The sequence below is a fragment of the Eublepharis macularius genome, chromosome 14 (genome assembly GCF_028583425.1).
Source record: "Eublepharis macularius isolate TG4126 chromosome 14, MPM_Emac_v1.0, whole genome shotgun sequence".
In the NCBI taxonomy this organism is placed as follows: domain Eukaryota; kingdom Metazoa; phylum Chordata; class Lepidosauria; order Squamata; family Eublepharidae; genus Eublepharis; species Eublepharis macularius.
The window spans coordinates 32,804,388-32,825,639 of NC_072803.1; the positions used below are offsets into that span (position 1 = coordinate 32,804,388).

General features: G+C 44.4%; 2 protein-coding genes across 2 annotated transcripts; one reads left to right on the forward strand and one right to left on the reverse strand.

Annotated features, from left to right (window-relative positions):
- The first annotated feature begins 2,827 nt into the window (after window positions 1–2,827).
- HTRA4 (HtrA serine peptidase 4) lies at window positions 2,828–15,469 on the forward strand. Its single transcript, XM_054997233.1, has 9 exons — window positions 2,828–3,620; window positions 6,964–7,063; window positions 8,638–8,842; window positions 9,764–9,958; window positions 10,501–10,533; window positions 11,423–11,537; window positions 12,271–12,328; window positions 13,874–13,969; window positions 15,304–15,469. The coding sequence occupies exons 1-9, from the start codon at window positions 2,828–2,830 to the stop codon at window positions 15,467–15,469; spliced, it is 1,761 nt and encodes a 586-aa protein (XP_054853208.1).
- On the reverse strand, window positions 15,274–21,235 carry TM2D2 (TM2 domain containing 2). The gene is made up of 5 exons (XM_054998572.1): window positions 20,919–21,235; window positions 18,728–18,815; window positions 18,426–18,541; window positions 17,182–17,699; window positions 15,274–15,773 (listed from the first exon to the last, which is right to left on the reverse strand). The coding sequence occupies exons 1-4, from the start codon at window positions 21,170–21,172 to the stop codon at window positions 17,486–17,488; spliced, it is 672 nt and encodes a 223-aa protein (XP_054854547.1). The 5' UTR covers window positions 21,173–21,235; the 3' UTR covers window positions 15,274–15,773; window positions 17,182–17,485.
- Between the last annotated feature and the right edge of the window lie 17 nt (window positions 21,236–21,252).

Sequence of the window (21,252 nt, forward strand, 5' to 3'; positions counted from 1 at the left end):
TGAAGGGGCATGTGTTTTGATTTTATTTTAAAGGTACAGTTTCTGTCTCTTAAAATAGAGCATATTATGAGAAAAAGCTGTACCTGTGGAACTTCTGCTTTCTGTCAAGCAGGGGAATGCAGAAGCCTTATTGCAAATGTCCTCAAGGATGTTGATGTATTTCAAATTACATCCCAGCTTTTCATTATCTGTTTGAGATAACTTGCAACAATATAATTAAAGCAAATCAGAATAAACCTACCAATTATCATAGGCATAAATTATACAGAAAAGGTCCTGTAACTACAATTCATAAACCAACCCAATCCAGATAATCCATCTGACACTTGAGAGTATCAACAATGAGGAATAGCCCCTAGAAATAAAAGTTTTCTAGATCAGAGAAAGATAACTTTGAGAAGAAACAACTTTGTCACATTGTAACTCTTAGCCATGCATAAAAAAGAAACCTCCCTCTTTACATGTTGAGTAGGGGGGGGCAGAATTGCACCTGCTGTTTGCACACTGGACCCTGCACATCTTGCTTAATATGTTAATGCCTTGCATGCATAAATTGTATAAGCCTATGTTCTACCTGTGCCTGTGACCCTTGTGAAAGGCAGAGTCCCAACTGTGCACACAGTTCTTTGCATGTGCAAGCTTAACACACATGGCCAGCTTAATGCATGAAGATGCTCTTCCTCTCTCCACCCATGGGTAGGTATGATTTTCATGTGACCACAATGATTCATAATGTGCCAGCCTTTTCTTTTGGGGGTGGGGTGGGGAGTAGCATGGGGCTAAAAGCAGTTTGATTAATCTTTGCTGTGAACTCACTATCTTATGCATGCTTCCTTGGAAGTGAGTGCCATTTAATGTTGAGACTTCTAAGCATATATGTGTGTCCTTTAAGCAATCCACTCCCAGCCCTCCCCACCCCTGCCACACACACACACACACACAGGCAGTCAGAGAGGGCTAGATTAAGCATGAATCCAGCAGCATGTTAAAACCTAACAAAACGTATTCCAGCATATTTTTTTGTGAGCCAGGACTCACTTCATCAGGTGCACTGGAGTGTCAATCCAAAGCAGCTGAAGTTAAACTTGGAGTTCACGCAATATAAATCTGTGGACTGGCTGCATTTGGTATCCTGACTACAGTTCTTATGCTATCTCAAAAGTTAGTTTCAGGGGGAAGTCCAGAGGCACCTTAAAGACTAGCAAGATTTTTAGGGTATGGACTTTCAAGAGTCAAATCTCCGTTGCTCTGACACATCAGGCAAAGGAGCCTTTTGACTCTTGAAAGCTTATACCCTTGTTGGTCTATAAGGTGCCGTTGTATCCGAGTCTTACATCTCAAAAGAGATATTGTAGAATGGAAGCACAGAAAAGGGCACCCCAAGTGATCAAGTGGCTAAGAATCTGGAGCTCTTTAGAGAAAAAGATGACTGAAGATCTAATTGCACGTTAGAAAGGTGTCTGTACCACATATGCCCACCCAAGGCAGGTTGGCCACGTGTGTTCTAGGCGTGCTCCATTGGAAGCTGGATTCACAGTTGTGGGAGAGAGCAATGTGGATTAGGATCATGTTGAGGGACAGAGGGGATTTAAGTCCCCTCCCCTGGCTGCCATTTCCCCAATATGAAACATCCCCATTGCTGTTTGCCCTATTGGGGAAATTTAATCAACATGGCTGTATCTCTGCCCACCCCATGTGTGGTCAGAAGAACCAAAACAATGTACCACGCTAAAGTGGTAGACTCCCTTTGTTTGACTTTTGAAAGCTCATACCTTAGAAATATAGTTGATCATTAAGGCGCTATCGGACCACTGTTGCACAGTGAACAGAAAAGCAAGTAAGCCCAAAGCTTTTTCCTAGCACAGCAGTTCCCTGATGGGTGGGGACTTGATCCACTGAACTTCTGCCTTGACAAATTCATGAGGCAGGAGCCCAGCTAGGCCCAACAGAGGTTAGTAACGTGGTGGGCCACAATATATACTATTTTTTTCATGCTGGGAAACTGAAGGTGGCTGGACTACAATTCAGACTTGCTTGGACACACCACCCTTGAGAATCAGGTCATGTAGAGGTCAGAACGATACTAGTCTCTGGAAGATGCTAGTTCCAGTCCTCACACAGCCATGAAGCTTGCTGGGTCACCTTGGGCTAATCACCCGCTAATTCTAATCAACCCTATTAGACTACTGTGCCAATAAGTGCAGGGAGGCAAAGAAAACACTGTATACTGTTTAAGGTTGTCAATTTCCAGGCAGGGCCTGGAGTTCTCCCAGAATTGAAACTAATTGCCAGACTTCAGCAATCAGTTCTCCAAGTGATGTGGGGTTGCCTACCTCCAGGTAGTGGCTGGAGATCTCCCAGATTTACAACTGCATTCCAGACCTCAGAGATCTGTTCCTCTGGAGTAAATGGATGCTTTGGAGGGTGGACTCCTGCTGAGGCGCCTTTCCAAGCCCTTCCACCCCCAAATCCCCAGGAATTTCTAACCTGGAGCTGGCAACCTTATGACTACTTTGGATGATTGACCAAGGAGATCTTCTTCAAACCCCACCCGCCCCAGGCTCCACCCCGAAATTCACACATCTACAAGTTATGCTGCTTTTAATACTCAGGTTCTAAGTGCTGTGGATGAACAAAGCCTTTCGTCTACAAAACTGATTCATGGGGAGAGAGAGTTGATTATTCATAAAAAGCTGGGGGGGGGGGAGGGGAGAGAGTTAAGGTTTCCTTGTTTCCATTTATGTGTGCGTGCGTGAATGTCTGTTAACGATAGCACGTTTTTGGAGGACTTTAGTTCGTAGGATCGCCTTAAGTCAGAGAACACTCGATGGCGTGCAGAGCCACACACACGTGCGTAAAGCCTTTCAAGAACGCAGTCGGAGTTGGCTCGCTTTGTTTGCTCACGTCGGGTCCCCACTGCTGCAGAGAGCTGCTTCCAGAACCGCAGTATTTCCCCCTCTCTGGATTTATGATCCGGGGGGAGCTGGCGGGAGCCACCCCCGTGCCCTCAAGAGCCCTGCGGGCTCGCCATCCCCCGCCCCTCTTGGCCGCAGCGCCTCCAGACGCCGTCCATAAAAGAAGGTCGGAGGCGCTGACCTCGAGCGCGACCAAGCCGGCCAGGGCTGCAGCGGCGTCTCGTCTGCGCCTCCGCCTGCCCTCCTCGTGCGCTGCCCCGACGGCCATGGCTGCGCTCCCCGGGCCGGCCGCGCTCCGCTCGCTGCTGCTTCTGCTGGCCCTCTGGGTCGCGCCGACGGCCGCTGCGCCGCCCTGCCCGGCGGTGTGCGAGCGGATGCGCTGCCCGCCGCGCTCGCCGCAAGCCTGCGCGGCAGTCGGGGGCCTCTTCCAGCCAGACCGCTGCGGCTGCTGCTGGGAGTGCGCGCCCGGGGAGGGCCAGCCGTGCGCCCCGGGCGGCCTTTGCGCCCACGGCCTCCTATGCCAGCGACCCGCCGGCAGCCGGCAACGGGGCACCTGCTCGTGCGCCGAGTCCGCGCTGCCCGTCTGCGGCAGCGACGGCCAGACCTACCGCAGCCTCTGCCAGCTGCGGGCGGAGAACCTGCAGGGGCGCCTTCGGGACCAGCCGGCGGTCATCGCTGTGCAGAAGGGCAGCTGCGGAAAGAAAGGTGAGGGGAAGGTGCTAGGGCGGGACTGAATTGATTCGGTGGCTAAGAAGGAGCTGAAGACTTGGGTTCAAATCTCCATTGCTCGGAGGCTCGCTGGGAGACAGGTCACTTAACCTACCTCACAGGGTTGTTGAGATAATAAGGTGGTGGTGGGAAGCCCATGGGTGCCGTACTCAGGAAGGATTAAAAACGTAGGAGGGAGGGACTAAAACCGTTCAGTAGACTTCAAAGAGATGAGAGGAAGATCAAGGTCTTGTGGGGTCCATAGGCTCCTGCATATACTTGCCAACCTCCAAGTGGGACCTGGAGATCTCTCAGAATCACAACTGATCTCCTAACTACAGATACGTTTCCCTGAAGAAAATGGCTGCTTTGGATGGAATAAGAATTGTCATCTTAGATGCCTGGGCCACACAAACATACACCTTTAGACACACTTGTGAACCAGTCTTTATCTTATACATCATCTGGAAAACCACAGCAGCAACAGTGCAAACTTTCACAGCACCACAGATACCTTCTCAGTGGAGTTGATTTACACATTTTTCTCTGAGGTGTCAAGCACACAGGATTCAAGTGACAGGAAGCTGAAGTTGGTTCCCAGTAACCAGTTCATTATCTATAATTTCTAGTTTGTTATTCATCATCAGTACAATCAGAATTCCAAAGTAGTGCCCATAGTTTTATATTGCGGAGTAACCAAAACATAAACGATGAAGCGATGCTGCACCCCAAAGTAAGCTTTGGAAACTCCAAGTTCATACAGGCCCAGAATCTGGAGACTGTAGTTTGTGAAGTGCTATAGGGCACTGCCTGGTGGAAACCTCTGAAGTAAGGCATTGTTCAGTAACTGAAAAATAAGAATTTGTGAATGCTGTACTCCAAAACCAGTTTTGGATCACCCCGGCTCATGCATCCCTGGAATCACACACTGGTATACTGCAAGGTAGTGCCAGGTCCCAAGCCTGTTTTTTGGGCAAAGTTCTCCGTACTGAGGTGGCCCAGGTGTTCTGTTGGACTGTATTGCTAAGAAGTGGAACAGTGAAGATCTGAGGATGTTTTGGAATGCCTTGCTTAAATCCAGGCTTTGGACCAAGCACCACTCAATGGCACTTTGCAGAGCTCAGTTTCCAGATTCTGAGCACATATGAGTGGCTGGGGGAGGAGGCTCAAAGCTTCTTTTGGAGTGCAGGGCTGTTTAAATATCATCAATATTTGTAGCTGGATTAGAGGCTGAAGAATAGGGTCCTGGGAACCAACTTCATCCTTGTTGAGGTGGTATTTATGTAGATGTGAACTTTGCAAATGTCACCTGAATTATGAATCAATTCCACTGCAAAGCTAAATTCTGAACAAAAATTGACTTGGATATATACATTCTGGGGTGTCTTTTCTGAGGTTCATAAAATTGTATGATTGACTTTTCTAAATGTTGTAAAAAGAAGGAAACAGCTATATTACTGAAAGCAAAGTTACCAGCCAAGCATTGATAGCAAATCCCAGTGCAAGTTAATTTTGTCACATTTGCAAAATCTCAGATATTAATTCATCACTAGCAGAGAAGGATGTGCCTCTTACACTACAATCCTAAGGAGAGTACACCCTTCTAAGTCTATTAAAGTTGGTGGGCTTGGAGAGGTATACCTCTTTGGGTTGCAAAATCGGTTTTAAAATTTGTGCGAGGGACAAACCACACTCCATGGTTGAATTCCCTAATGTTTTTATATTTACTTTGATGCAACTGCTGAGGGCTGCAAATTAAATCAAAATGGTGACATATTCCCCTATCCCATCCCATTCTTTTTATTTAACCTCTCCTTGCAGCTAATGTGGAAGGATTTTGATCGGTGGGAGGGAGAACCTAGGGAAAACATTTGGGGAGATTTTGATTGAGAGGAGGGGGAGGCAAGGAAAACACTCTTGCTCCCAGCACTGGAAAAAAAATTGTTTGCAGTGCCACCGCCCTCAGTGTCTGCTTTTACATTACAATCAAAGTGATCACCTTGTTCTGTTAATTCCTTGTAACAGTTACTTGTATTCTCTGCTTTTTGTTTTACTGACTGCTTCAACTCTATATCATGAAATTATAGGAAGATTACCAATGCATCAAATGACTAATGAAACTGACAGATTACTGAGAGACATTTCAGCTTCCACCTTCATCAGACATACAGATGGATTTCAAACTAGGCCAACTACAATAAATGCCTAGCTGGAAATCCATGTTTCCCCAGATGTGTAAGTTAGCTGCAAAATGCACTTGTGGGTCAGTTGATATGGGTCAGGCTGCTGTACTATGAAGTGGAGAGTGTTGACTCCCATTTCATGAGACTGCAAAGCTGGGCTTTTAGGGCAATGTGAGAGGCAGGGATGGGATATTTCTGCTTGGAGAAATGAGATGGGTTTAAAGAGTTAACACTCCACCTTTCAAACTCCAATAGAGGTTGGTTCCCTCCATAGTTGCTTTGATGGCTTGTCTGGGAATACATTAATGAATCTCCAGGGTTGCTTGTCTTTTGAATGATAAGGCAGAAGTTGAACCTTCATTATGTAGTTAACTATTAAAGTCATCCATTTATTTAATCACAAACTTCCATGAGTGATTGCATCCTTCTAGGATCCTGAACTTGTATGAATGCAGTGTTTTCGTTTATTTTTATTTTATATTTATTTATAATATTTCTATGGCACCTTTCCACCCAATTGAGAGTCCCCACGGCAGCAAACATTATAATACTCTTCAAATGTTAAAACATTTCAAATATTTTTCAGATTGTGTATATATCTGTATCTTATATAAAATTGCACACTTTTCTTTCAGTGGAAGTTGTCGCATGTTCAGCTTTGATTCATCCAATGTGCAGGTGATTGAGTATAAAATTATTTGAGTGATATAACTGAAGGTATGAATGGACTCCATTGAGAAGCATTGCATATGATCATTTGCAGCTGTGATGTCAGGTTGCAATGTATCTCAGCTCCTCAGATGAATTTATAATAATATTAGCACTTTCAATGTTTAAAGCACTTCATATTTTTTCACAGCAATTCTTACAACAGCCCTTTAAGGTAGGCCACTGTCATCATCGCCATACTACAGATGAGGAAAAAAATGTGGCTTGCTTAAGGATGCTTAGCAAATCTGTGGCTGAGCTGAGATTTGAACTGGCATCTCCCAGATCTCAACTCACAGTGCCATCTGAAGCAGAATTACACCCATCTAAACCCATTGAATTCAATGGACTTAAACGGGTGTAAATCTGTTCAGGATCGCACGGGCATTCTATTTGCCATTGTGCTATTCTGTGCCAGGTGAGTGATACAGGGATCCTGTTTCTTGCAGGTCCTGTGGATGCTAATAGCCTGCGCTACAAGTTCAACTTCATTGCTGATGTGGTTGAGAAGATTGCTCCTGCAGTTGTGCACTTGGAACTCTTCCGCAGGTAATAGAAGTGCCACCTAGAGAGACTGGGCTCTCCATCTCCCTAGCCTTAACCAGGGCTTTTTTTCAGCAGGAACGTGGGGGAACAGAGTTCTGGAACCGCTTGAAAATGGTCACATGGCTGGTGGCTCCACCCCTTGATCTCCAGACAGAGGGGAGTTTAGATTGCCCTCTGCACCGCTGGAGCGGCACTCAGGGCAATCTAAACTCCCCTCTGTCTGGAGATCGGGGCGGGGCCACCAGCCATGTGACCATTTTCTCCGAGGGCAACTCACTGAATTCCACCACCTCTTTTCCCAGAAAAAAAGCCCTGGCCTTAACCATCACCTTTGCCGCTTAATCCACCTCCCTACCAGCAGTTGCAGCCCTTGTTCTAGCTATGCTAGTGCCAAGCCACTGGAATGATGATGCTCAGGCCAGAAACAGCCATGATGGCATCACAAATCCTGGTCTGCCTTGAATACCCTTTGAAGGTCAAGGAGAAGCAGCCAGTCCTTTGCGATAGAACTGCAGTGCTTAGTTCTCCAGGCCAGAACGTGCATCTTATCACTATAGTGGCCTCTCCTCAAAGCAGCTACTATAGTGCTGAAGCAGGCTGAGAAAAAGCTCTTTTCAAGGGAGAAAAGGCAAGCCGAGAGATGGCTCCTTTCAGTCTGTCTAAAAGGCAGAAATTTTGGAAATGGGTTTATTTAAATGAGAGGTGCCCCCCATTAAAAGACAGCTTCGTAGGTTAATTGCATGGATTTTTAACCAACTCATGATTAGATTAAATTACCATTATTATTTATATTTATATCCCGCCTCCCCGCAAGCAGGCTCAGGGCAGATCACAACAGAAGATAAAATATACAAGATAAAATCACAATCAATTAACACAGCTTTCTAATAAAACACCTGCTCACTGTATAAAAACCATATAGCATCTGACAGAGGTGGAGGCCCGGCTTAACCATGCGTGGTCGCTCATATATGGGGGGTAGATGGTCAATACCCCCTACTGACATACGTCAGCATTTTAATAGAACAAAAACTTTGAAGGAGAAACCTTTAGATGGTTGCATATATGTATTGCAGCACACAAAATCTTAGAAGAGTGCTCCTATGTGTGAGAGAAAAAGCAGTTATTACCTTCAGTTTTAAAATGACTTTTCAAAAAAAATCCTGCCCTTCCTTTCCTTTCTCCTTCTGTACTTATATCAGCCTCTCAGGCTGGAAGCTTTTAAAAACATCTCTTGTATGCTCACCTATACATTCATGTTTCTTAATTTTCTTTAAGCAAGCATTTTGCTGGGAGTTGAATGGGAGGTTGTTGGTGACCTCACAGGAATGATAAACCAGTCAGCAACAATCTTCCCCAGTCAAGATGAACCAGTCTGAAAAGCTGCAAGACATTTTCTATCCCCCCTGAGCTCACTCAAAAATTGAGAAAGATACATTTGGACTGAAGTGAGTTGAGGGTGCTTCCAAAGTACCCTTGTTCCTCTACAAATGTTAAGTCTTTCTTTACATGTTAAGGCCCTGAATTAAATGATAATGTTGTTGGTGGAAAAAAAAATGTCTATGATCATGGGACAGGGTGCCTTACACGAACAAAGAGGTCCTAGTGTCCAGTGGTTCGGGCTTCATTGTGTCTGAGGATGGCCTGATCATCACCAATGCCCACGTTCTCACTAACAAGCAGAGGATCCAAGTGGAGCTCAAGAACGGCCAGCAGTTCGATGCTAAAGTCCGAGATGTCGACCATAAGCTAGACATTGCCCTGATCAAGATAGACACCAACGTGAGTATAACAAAAGCTGCCTTGGCTCTTTTCCAGGCATAATTTGGGGGGTAGAATTTCATCCACAAGAGTTGGGCTGCTGGGATTGTGTGAAGTTACAGAGTTAGTGTAATACAACCATGGTGTGCTGTCAGAACCCAGAGCTTCCTCCACTCGTTATTTGCCACAAATTCAGGGTTTTTTTTGTTTGAGAACTTTGAGAACACTTTTAGCTATGTTGCTGTTCCACAGCCCCCCATCCAGTTCAGACGCATTGCATTAAGTTCAGACGCGTTGCATTCGCTCTCTGACGGACATGTTGACCGTCAACATGTCTGTCAGAGAGCGAATGCAACGCATCTGAACTTAATGCTTTACTGGTTTATTCCCTGTGCCCTTGAGAAAGCTGAGGCACATTTGTGCTCACGTGAAACAGTCTTGCAAACTAGCTGATTGTCGAGCCGACGGGACATTTATCTTTTCTGTGGCTTGGAGAGAGCTGGAAGACAACTGCAATCACTACCCTCTATGAGAGACTTGCAGAGTTGCTAATTGAAAACAGTTGAGAATTGTAGCTTATATGACCTGTTTTTTATCACTTGGAGCCAACAGTTTATTTGAGTTTGTGTGTTGTGGTTTGTATATTCTCAATCCAGATGAATATGTATAATGGATGTGATGGATTCAATAATGACGATGTAATCAATTTATTTAACACATTTCTTGTGTACTGTTGTTTATTATTATTTTGAATTGAGATAAGATTGGCTGTATTGCTGACATAGAGAGCCTGTGTTTTTTCTTCTGTAACTAGCTTAGAAAAGTCCATTTTTAGCCTAATAGTTTTTCTTAAGTTTTCTTGCTTGCTTACCTGGAGGAAAGTCTGAATTGCCAGAGGAGATCAGACAAGTTAGTACGTTTAGTGTTTCCATTACAATCTAGATGGTCCTCCCAGTTCTCCTGCTGGGCAGATCCTCTGACCTCCGGCCTGGGGAATTCGTGGTGGCTCTGGGCAGTCCTTTCTCCTTGCAAAACACTGTGACTACAGGAATTGTCAGCAGCACTCAGAGAGATGGGAAAGACCTTGGGCTGAAGGACTCGGATATGGAATACATCCAGACAGATGCCATTATCAATGTAAGAAACTCCTCTAGGGAACTTCCCTGGAACAGCTGGGCAGGTGATAGTAGCGCTGCCATCACGCATGGTACAGAATGGGTTTTCCAGTTTTTCAAACCTCAGTGTGAGACACTGCTCCCTAAAAAGGCATGAACAGCCACCCTCTTCCACCCTATTTGATCACCACGAAGTGTAGCTTTTTGCATGCCTTCAACAAGGTGGAGGGGAGGGTATTCTACATATCAGCTCTAAGGAACCAGCTCAAATAATGTGAAAAATAGGCGTCTGTCCCCTTAACAAGTGGATGACCAAGAGCAGCTGTCTGCCAGAGGGCATAAATTCTGTATTCTATGCACAAGCAAGTCTGTTTCCGCATTTGATGTGAAATGGGCAACTCTCTCTCTCTCCCTTTGTTAACCTGCCCTCCTTCTTTGATGTGACCTCTGTAAAGCCTCCTTAGACACAGCTAAAAGGGCTGAAATCTTTGCAAATGTTCTGATTCTTGTGAATTCTGCCAGAAGAAATGAATGAACTTTCTTTTCAATTCTCATCTCTTACAGTATGGAAATTCTGGAGGGCCCTTGGTGAATTTGGTAAGATTTTTGCTGCTGTTATTCCTTGCCTTTAAATTTTGCCTATGCTGACTGAAGATCTACCAGTGTTCCCCTGTTGTTGTTTTTATCATAAATGGTCATTGATTTTAATAATGTACTTCATATTCTTGAGAGCTTAAGAGAAGTTTTGTCTTCCGATCTCTAAATTCTGTTTGGCTGACTTCATACCAATACCATTCTCTGGAGCCCAGACTTCCAAAGAATGGCAAGTACAGAGCTTTGATCAGCTCTTTTTTTGGTGAGGGGGAAACATGGGGATTGTAGATCGCTGTTGTAGAACCTTTCACCAGTAGCAGTACCATGCCAAGGTTAAATAAAACAAGGCCATACCAGTGGTGGGTAGGGAAAAAGTTTAACACCTAAATCCAAAACTCAAGAAAGATAATCTCCCCTCCCTCTATACCTCTGATACACCCAGTATGCTTGTAGAGAAAAGATTTTCTTCATCCAGGGTACCTAACAATAAAGCTAGCAAAGAACTTGCGCTTAAACATAGCAGCTGTATTGGCCCATTACCCAAACATAGTAATACAGCTCCTATTTGAATAAGAAATGTGACAAATACACTGGAAGTTTTGAAACAGACAAATTGCTTTTATTTTAAATCTGTGCATTTCAGTGCTGTTTCTGTGAATGATGGCCATAGCTTTGGTTTGGTGTCTTCCCCTTCCCACATAATGTAATGGTGCTGCCCTCCTGACTCCTACATCTCTGATGAGAGATGTTTCCTTGTCAGTGTGTACTTCTTTAGTTTGGATGAATGCTCAAGCAACGTCTTCCCTTCCCCCCTTTCCCCAAGTCATATCCTTGCTTCTGCCTAACTTTTAGTCATAACTAAAAGTCGTAACTGCTGTGACTGTCCTAATAGGATGGAGAAGTCATTGGGATGAACACGTTGAAAGTGACAGCTGGCATCTCCTTTGCCATCCCCTCAGATCGAATCCGCCAGTTCCTAGAAGAATCTCACAATCGTCAGGTGAAAGGTAAGTGTATTGGGGAAACTCATTGGTGAAAAGGTCCCAGTTTTCTGAGATAAAGTTCACACATGCTGCATCAGCTTATAGATTGTATACACAATGTGGCTTGATGGGAATGAACCATAGCCTCCTTGGTCACACATTGAACCTGCAATGCGAAGCAGATCACACATTAAGAAGATACCATTCATACCATCCAGATCCATTGTAGTGGGAGATTGGCCCTTTACCAGGGAAGTCCCTGGTGGACACTGGCAGCCAGTACAGGTGTAGCCTCCATAGTGCCAGCTGCAACCCAGTGGCCACTCTTATTACACCCAACCATAACTTCCTTCCATCCTGCTGCCAGAAAGTGAGTTTCTAATCTATTTGCTGGGTTAGAGTTTTCTTTTGGATAGTTTTCGTTTAGTCATGATCAGATTTGGACTTAACTTTTGGAGACAGGAGGGAGCTTTGACTCTCAAAAGCTCATACCTTAGAAATCTAGTTGGTCGTTAAGATGCTATTGTACTTGGATCTTTCTCTAATAGTTTTTAAATGCTTAAATTTTTTTGCATGTTTAGTGGACCAGTTGGGTAATGTGGACTTGGTCACAAAGCTTTAGACCAACAGAGGCTTTGTTCACAGTGGATGGGTAATGAGAACTTGAGCTCTGTATGACTCAAGCTTGACAACTTTGATTTTGGCCTGTTGTTTTACTTGACTTTGTGATAATGCTATTGACCCTCTATTTCTCTAGGGAAGATCAGACCCAAGAAAAAGTACTTGGGACTCCGCATGCTTCCTCTCACTTTCAAGTAAGTTCTCTCTTCCTCTGCCCCCACCCCACACTGCCCCAACTCATTTCCTCTGGCTATTTCTTGCTTTACGGTTGTTTCCTTTTTCGGAATATGACCTGATAGCAGTCTCTTCGTGACTACCTTGGGGTATCAAACTATGGAATTGCTTCTAGCTTGTTTATTTAGGGTGGTTTAGATTTAAAATGGAGTCTCAGAGATACAAGAATTTAACCTTGAGCTGTTTTAGTGATTCTTCGCTGATAAAATGTCTTCAGATTCAATCTGAACTGAATGCCACCTTGTCAGTAGGCTCTATAGTAATGGTGTCTGCTGCTCCATTAGGTCTCTTTTGTATGGATTTCACTCTAACCTGATGAATGCTGAGAAAGTTCTGGGCTCTGTGGGAGCTGCTACCTGACTCTTGCCATGGCTTGTGAAATCTTGCAAGGAGTCCCTATGTATGTACCATATTATGGAGAACTGTGAGCTCCTCCATGTTCAAAAGGATTTCCCCTAAATAAGACCTTTCTTGAAAATGCCTGCTTTGGACGCCAGTGTTTGCTACCTACAGGCCAGTCTCTGACTTCTCTTTTGGCAAGATTACTGAACAGATAGTGGCTAAGAAGTTACAGAAATATCTGGATGATGCATTTGCCCTTGACCTGTTTCAATCTGGCCTCAGGGAATGCAGTTGTTGCAGAGTAGCCGCCGGTCTGTTTTCAGGGGAGGCCTCGGGGATCATAATTACACCTATTTTGCAATCTTTGTAGTAGTTTCCTGTTTCCCAGTCCAAGGTGTTGATGCTTACCTGAAAAGCTCTTCATGACCTGGGGCCCACATACACTAAGACTCTCTCAATATAGGCCCATATGCCAACTTCACACAGCACAGCAGCACCTGTTGGTTATCCCAACCCCTGTGAGGTTGTGTTCCATTTCTGTCAGCTCATGGACTTTCTCTGTAGCCATTCCAGCCCAAATCTCGTACCAGTTTCTGTAATCTATTCACTTTTAATGCCCGGGGTCTTTTGTGAAGTTTTTGCTGCAGTTCAGCCTAAGGAAGCTTAATACAGATTTTCTCAGAAGTCAGAACTAGTTTGTGACATAGTGAATTTCTCAAGTAAAGGCATAGAAATTGAGCTTGGAGGAAATGTGCCAGCAGGGAAAGGTTTCCACTTTTAAGAGATGAGAGAAATGCTGCTTTGCAGTTTAAGAAACCATTTGAAGAGGAAGAATTGCCAGAAGATGGGCATCCCCAAAGGCCAGACATTGCCCTCACTCTAAGATTCCAGGGCAAAGGCAGCCTACATTATGTCCCAGCTGGACTGCATAGAACCTGCTGCTATCAGAGACGTCTTCTGGTGGCATGAAAGCACCGTGCATAGCCCCCCTTCCATTCCTAATCGTATTTCTGTTGGCAGGGTGAAGTCTTTCAGGACAGGCTATTTCTGATCCAGCCCTTAGGTGCTACCTAGGATAGATTTCTGCTAACAATATTTGGGATCTATTTGTTAATGTAGACTTCTAGATAGCCCAGCTGAGCTGTCTTGTTTTTTCTTCTCAGTCTTATCCGTGAGCTGAGGCGGAGAGACAGGGATTTCCCGGACCTCAGCTCTGGGGTCTACGTCTATGAAGTGATTCAGGGAACAGCTGCTGCAAGGTAAAATGACTAGTCTTAAATGTGAAAATGCTTCATTCTTATTCTGATTGCAATATTCCTGCATTGTCTCCCATGTTTCTCTCCCAAGGATTGCCTCAGGTTACATGAATACTTTCAAACTTCTAAGAGCAGAACGGGATCACAGGGGCACTTTTCAGCTGTGAACATCCCTGTTCTTTCATCTCTTCTCTGCCCCCTGCATTGGTTTCAAGGGGGACTGCACTCGTTTAATAAGGGACAGAACAACATGCTAGTTAACACAAAATAAACAGGAATGTGTTTATGGCTTAGAAGCAGCTGGTTTTACATGGTTCTACTTTCTAGAGCTGTGATTCTTTACCAGCTCTTACTAGCCACAAAAGGGTGACGGTAAGTTACTCACAATGGTCAGTGAGTAGTGACTTAATTCTCCCATTAGCTCATATGGATATCTTAACTACTTCTGGCTGCAGATAAGGTCCCTTATGTCCATATATCCTACCCAAGAGACAGAAGCAAAAAGCGGATCTGACTTTAAACTAGCTTGTCTTGACAAGTCCTTTGGCTAAATCTTGGCTAATTGAAATATTTGTGATGGATGGAAGTTGTTAAGTAAATGCTTGAGATGTGCAAGGATTTATGAGAAGCTGCCACCAGACGGGTTTAACTTTTTGCACCCATTAATGTAAGGCTTTCTTATATTAAGAGCAGCAGATCTCACTTCCTGCTTAAAATGACTGGAACCTCCCCACCCCATAATAAGATACAATCCTTCAGTTTTGTGGATACACCGAGTAGGGCTTCTCAGTGGCTTCAGCATGTGGGGTGGGGTGACGGGGTCAAAAAAAAGCAGGTTGGATCCCACACATCTATTCCACTGCTGGGTGGTGATGCCTTCTGCCTCAAGGCAGAAGAGTTCTTCTGTTCACAGAACATCTTTAGCCTAGGATAGATAATTTCCTGCTCACATTAATTTAAAAACCAATGTACACAAGCTTGTATGTACACAAGCAGTTGCTTAGAAGCGCATTTACTAAACTGCAGCAACTGTTGTGTCAGACACTGGTGAGCTTGCCATTTAAGCTTTCCTTCTAATGGCCCCACCTCTTTAAAGAAAACAGCTTTGAGTGCAGGGATGTATAAGTTCCTAAACCCACCAAGAGGTTCATGTGCCTCTTGAGACTCTACTTAAAGCTTCAAGGGGATGGGCTTCTTTGCAAGCTATTTGAGGAAATTAACCTACAAGAACTTTGTTATGTGATGCTAAGCCTTTCACCACTCCAGTGGCTATTACTGGTAGGAAAAGCATAAATAAAATTCCTTACTGATTTTAAAATCTCTCATTTTAATTGCAGTGCTGGCCTCAGGGACGGTGATGTCATCATAGCAATTAATGGAAAAACTGTCACCTCAACTCGAGATGTAACAGATGCTGTGCAGAACACTAACACACTGGCCATTGTGGTGCGGCGAGGAAACGAAGACATCATCTTGACAGTGACTCCAGATGAAATTGATTAAAAGTTGCCCTTTGCAGCAAAGGAATGTGTCAAATCTTAAATTACAACCTACTAAAAAAAGGGATGGGGGCAGGGAATTATGCATAAGCTGTTCCACAGGAAAGTGCAAGAAGCTATTTTTTTTAAAGTTCCTTCCATCTAAGCAAGACCAAAAAGCTACATTTCCATTCAACTGTATAGCCAGCAAAGAGATGAAGCCTCTATGCGCAAACCCTACTCCTTAAGGAGATAGTCCAACTTCTATTTTAATGGGGGGGGGCAGATGTGGAACATCAGAGGAAGATGCATCAGCTCCCAAAGGTTGCCTGCAAGTTAAAAAAAAATACATTTAATACAGACCTACTTGAATTGCCTGTCCTACTTGAAAGAGCTCATAAAACCCTGGAGGCTCTATCCCCATCCATCTGTTTTCATGAATATTTTTTCCTAATCCATTTAACTTCTTCTAACTGGTCCTTTATGACAATCTCTAATACTAACAAGCTGTGAATACCAGATTTCCTCAGACTCCCCAAACAAGCCACTAGTAGGTATTTTATAGCAGCAACTTTAATGTTGTCTCATAATCAAAGTTTAAGCATCTAGACTTTTTTTCTTGGAAAGCTTTTTTAAAAACGGCACTAGCTGAACATATTTGGTTAGAGTGCAAAATGGGAACAGATTTCAACCCCCATGTTGGTAACTGGGTAACCCATTGGTCTGTTATCCTGTTACTTCCCCGCATGCACGTGTCAGATACTTGCAAGAAGAAAGTGTTCTTGCCAACAGCAGAGTCCTAATCCATGCTCAGAACCTTTGGGCTCCACACCTGTGGCCTCTGACCATATAAGCATCTTCTAATTTCTGCAAGGTTCTAGCAGAAACAAACTACATACAGATGAGCCAAAGGTATGCTCTAACTTCCTCCTAGTTATATTTAATCTATGGGCAAGGCTTAAAATGAGGCTCGCACTGATCATATAGCACTGCCTCAGGAATACAGATCCCCTGCTTTCTTAAAACAGGTCAGCCCATGACGTCTCTGGTAGGAATGCCTTTCTCCAGAAAGAGTTCAGAGTCCTTGAGAAGTGGATTGCATGATCATGAACTTCTTGGAGAAGACCACACTGGGTTCCTGTGGGTACAATTGGGATTTGACTTTTAAAAATGATTAGGCCTGATGTAGGAAAGAAATGGCTGCTGTCCCATAACGTAAAATAAAACCGCATGAGAAGGATTGCCATAGACTTCATGTTTGTATATACCAGAGGGCAGAGGTTTTGCCAAAGGTGACTGCCCCTCTTTGGCATTCTCCATGAAGTGTAGAGAACAGAGGGAGGGGGATGTACTCCAGCTTTCAGAAGGCAGAGTTGGCGCAACAATCATGCTGCTTCTACCATCTGTAAAACTCCTATGCAAAACGAAGTAAAGCCCAGCTCCTTACCCCCAGGGAGAAGAGAGCTTGTGCCACCATTCAACAGGCTTGAATATTTAAAAGAAAGTATTGTCAGCTTCACTTAAGAATCCTAAACAACCATAAGCTTTGCAAAATTAGCCTTAAGGAGAATGCTAGTGTTACTAATACTGGCTGCATGGTTTTTTTTTTAAAAAAAATCTTCTAAATTACACAGTAGTGCCAACTAGGATTAAGCAGATTGCGGTAAACCACATATTACTACCTTAATATCTCCCAGAGTGATACAGAAGTATTAAGCATATAGAGGAATACAATACCTTGACTACAGTGGCAAGTCCATTAAAGTAGGTTTATTCTACAAGGCAGAAATCTTCCCAATCCATTATGGCCAAGAAAAAGTACTGCTTCCATTCAAACACTGAGGTATGTACAGCAGATTCAGTATTTTTTCCATGAGGATCTATGACAACCATTCCAGTGTAAAAGAAGTACGCCAATATAGTCTGTCTTTGTTGCAACAGAACAGAATTCAAGCATCAAGTCTCCAGTAATGTCAAGTTAAGACTTCCCCATTATTTTCTTTTTTCAGCTGAGGTCTGGAGCTGCAAGTTTTTGGCCTTTTCAGTAAATAGTACACCAATTGCTTCCGTCACTGGGCATCAGTCCACCAGTAATAAGAAGGATTAAGTCCACAAACCACCAAATCCCCAGTCCTCCAAGAGTGAGAAGTTTCCCCACTGCTGTGCCTGTGTGCCCCAGGCAAAAACGATCCACTCCAAAGCAACCCAAGAAAAAGGAGTAGAGGAGAGTGGTTATAAAGTAGTGTCCGGTGTATCTATGATCAAGAAGAGTGAGAAAAGTGTTTACATTGCAATTTCACTAACAGAAGGGGATGGGTGTAAGAATATAAATCTCAGATCTAGTCTTTGTTTTCACTCACAGTTCCTTCCAGCAGCCATAGAAAAAATGGGTTTAAATAGCAGATATTTAAAGAATGAATGATACTACAGGAGTATATATGGAGTGATGGTGGTCATGTTTGCTTTTAACTGTGAAAATAACTAACGATCATTAAGTACACATAGGCTATCTCACCCTCCCCATATGTCACTATGCACCAAGTACAGTGTTCTGTCACTTTCTGCTCCCCCTCCACAGTAAAGACTGCCTGCTTGGTATCTACCAGAGCCCATTTCTTTTTGATAGTGGCTCCCACCTTGTGGAATAGGCTCCCTGAGGAAGTGAGGCTGTTTTATCTCCTATGGCTTTCAATGGGGCCTGACAGCCATTGTTTTAGCATTGGATGGATTCTGAATGGGTTTCAATATAGAACTGTAAGCTGTCTTGAGCCACAAGGGAAAGGTGGCATATAAATATATAAAAAAATAAATTGTAAGACCAAGTGGGAATGCTAAAAGAAGGGTGCTGTGTTAATCAGGAGGAGGACTTCTCAGATTGCAAGAGTATTTAGCATCTCTCTCTTCTCACCTCCATCTCAACCCCCAGTCATCACTGGAACTCAGTATTCCCAAAGGAACAAATTCCCCAAGAAGGAACTCACTTTATGCACGGCTTATTCCCTCGCAGAAAAGTCCGTGGCTCTGCACATTCGATGCCATCTAGTGCCTTGCAGTGGACCTGAGTGTGGCTTACATCACTATATGTTTGGCCGCCAAACTATAATAGAGTCAAGAACAGTACGCTGTATTCAAAGCTTATTCATTTCAATTTAAGCATATATTTTCGTTTTGCCAAGGAGCACATCTTACATTTTAAAGGGGTGTGATAACGGGTGGGGATCTTCCCCTCTCGGTTTTAATGCATCACATGGTAGAATGACACGACAACCGTTCCTGGACATACCTTAAGACACCCATGGCCCAATTCATCTCGTGCACTTGTGTTTCCACCGTGATCAATGGGATCCTCACATTCAATGAACTCCTCAGGTCTGCAAGTAACCAAAAGAAAAGTTTAGATTTGAGAATAACAGGAACTGTTCTTAAAAGTCGTATTTCAAAAGCTACAGATATCAGAAACTGGAGTAAATGGACCTAGAAATTCATATACAGCATGGAACTCACATACCTTAGAGGCAGCATACAGCATGGAACTCACATACCTCTCTTAACTACCAACGTTCCTGCCACTTTCATTCACTAAACCGAGTCCTGCTTCAGTTACCATCTATTTGTGCAACATAAATATCTGCCACTATTAGCTGCCTCTACATCTGTGGGCTTGAAGTTGTGGAATGACTTTTAGGATCTGAGAAATTGTTCTTCTTTGATTGTCCTGTAAAGTCTTCCTTTCCCATCTGGCTTGGGATTTTCCATTAGAGGGACATCCCTAATTGGCTGATATGTTAGCTAATTTATTTTATTTTGCTATTGTTTTTTTACTGGTGAGGTTCCATGAATATAAATTTTAACTTTTCTGTTTTATACAGGCAGGGAAAACATACATTTTAAAATAAATCTAAAGTAAAAGATAGCAATAACTCAAAGTCATGCTCCATAGTAAGTTTCCTGGCGCCTTCATATTCCTGGACAGGCAAGCACCAGCTCAGCCCATTTCTAGTGACAACCTTTCAGCTCCCCTCCATAGCAGTGTCTTCCTCCTACATGCAACCATTCCTGGGCCAACCACTCTCCCCAACACAATTCTCTGACTTTCACTGTCCATCATGGGACCTGACACCAGTCACCAAGGATAATACCTTGGGTATTACAATTTTCTTTTTCTGCCATTCTCATCCTCCCATCTTTCTACCTTCCCCAACAGCCCTCCCTTTTCCATCCCACCCAAACCACACTCATTTCAGTCTCTTCTTACTAGGCCTTCTGCCCTTATTTCCCAAACCTGACTCTTCAAATTCCTTTTAACTTTCACCCCAGCCCCTGCTCTCCACATGTATACATCCAACCCACTGCAATGCCTTCTCAAAGCTCAATAGCATCGTTCCCAGTACATGCCACTACCTTTAGCATTTCCTCATACAAATCAGGAATTAATGCTTCTCTAAAGCACCATGAAACTTCTGAATGGCTGTAATGTCCATATTGCCACAGCCAGCAGTATGGCTGAATGGAGACCTCTGAGCCTTTCTATCCCAGCCAAAAGGTGTGTGTGTAATACAACAAGGAAGGGCATCAGGATGCAAAGGTACAATGGAACTTGAACAGATGCGAGGGGTACAGCAAAGGAAGATGTCGGGATTTAAAGGTACAATGAAGATACTCTTATCTGAAGAACGGAGCTTTGACTCTTCAAAGCTTATACCCTGAAAATCTGGTTGGTATCTAAAGTGCCACTGAACTCAAATCCTGTTATTGAGTACTAAGGGCAGAATAATTTTGTCAGATGCTGGAGAGAAAGCAAGTGAAGGCTACAGCCAGAGGGCCCTAATGATAGGTTTCGCTGTGGCATCTGACTGGACACTAATAAACATAATTACTCTGATGCGGCATAGCTGCTCTTTACATTCTTCTGTAGGGATAAAGTACCATGATCTGAAAGAAAGCTGTCAGCCTAAATAGTTTTTTTTGCTGCTGAAGCACACCTGTGCATAAAGTCTCAAATCTCACAGACCAAGACTCATCATTTCACTACAATCTAGGCCTTCAGTTCTCTCCTCCCCAGCTCCAAAACATGACCCACCTATTTGCTAAGACACAGTTAGAGTTGCCAACTCTGGATTAGGAAATTCCTAGCAATTTCAGGATGGAGCCTGGGGAGGGCGGGCTCTGCAAGGCAAAGAGATCACAGCAAGGGTATATTGCCATACAGCCTACCCTCCAAGGTAGCCATTTTCTTCAAGGGACTGATCTCGATTGCTCGGAGATTAGCTATAATTGCAGATCTCCAGGTCCCACCTAGAGGCTGGCAACCTTACTTTGAGTGTTTCTTCTTTATCCCTTGCAGTGCTCCTCTACAAGCCCCGCTCAACGCTGCAGACCACGCCCCCTTCTTTCCCTCAGCCCCAGCCACTCAGCGCCCTCACGACTCTTCAGGCACAACTCCCCCCTCCCCACGGAGCAGCGTCGCCTCTTACAGGTGGTTGCAGAGGACGAGGGGGGCGTAGGGGCCCTCGTAGTCCCAGACGTTGGAGGAAAAGGGCGGCGGCGAGGAAGAGGCGGCGGCAGCTACCGCGGACGAGTCCGCGGGCTGCCCCTGGCCGCGCGCGGGTCCGTCCGTGGCGTTGTGCTGGTGGCTTCGAGAGACTCCCTGAAGCAAAAGCAGGTTGCCCAAGAGCAGCGCCGCCTGGCCGCACAGCAGTGCGTAGCAAACCGGCCCTCGGCCCGCCATGGCTGCTGCCGACCCCCTCCCCGGCTCAGGCTCTGCTAGGCCCCGCCAGGCGCTTCCCCTCAATTCGCCTTCCGCCAATA

Coding starts and splice junctions, on each gene's coding strand:
- HTRA4 (XM_054997233.1), top strand. CDS start 2,828: ATGGCGTGCAGAGCCACACACACGTGCGTAAAGCCTTTCAAGAACGCA. Junction 8,843..9,763: donor TGATCAAGATAGACACCAAC/GTGAGTATAACA, acceptor ATTACAATCTAG/ATGGTCCTCCCAGTTCTCCT. Junction 10,534..11,422: donor GAGGGCCCTTGGTGAATTTG/GTAAGATTTTTG, acceptor CTGTCCTAATAG/GATGGAGAAGTCATTGGGAT.
- TM2D2 (XM_054998572.1), bottom strand. CDS start 21,172: ATGGCGGGCCGAGGGCCGGTTTGCTACGCACTGCTGTGCGGCCAGGCG. Junction 18,542..18,727: donor TGGGCCATGGGTGTCTTAAG/GTATGTCCAGGA, acceptor ACTCTATTATAG/TTTGGCGGCCAAACATATAG. Junction 17,700..18,425: donor GGGAATAAGCCGTGCATAAA/GTGAGTTCCTTC, acceptor TCTTGATCATAG/ATACACCGGACACTACTTTA.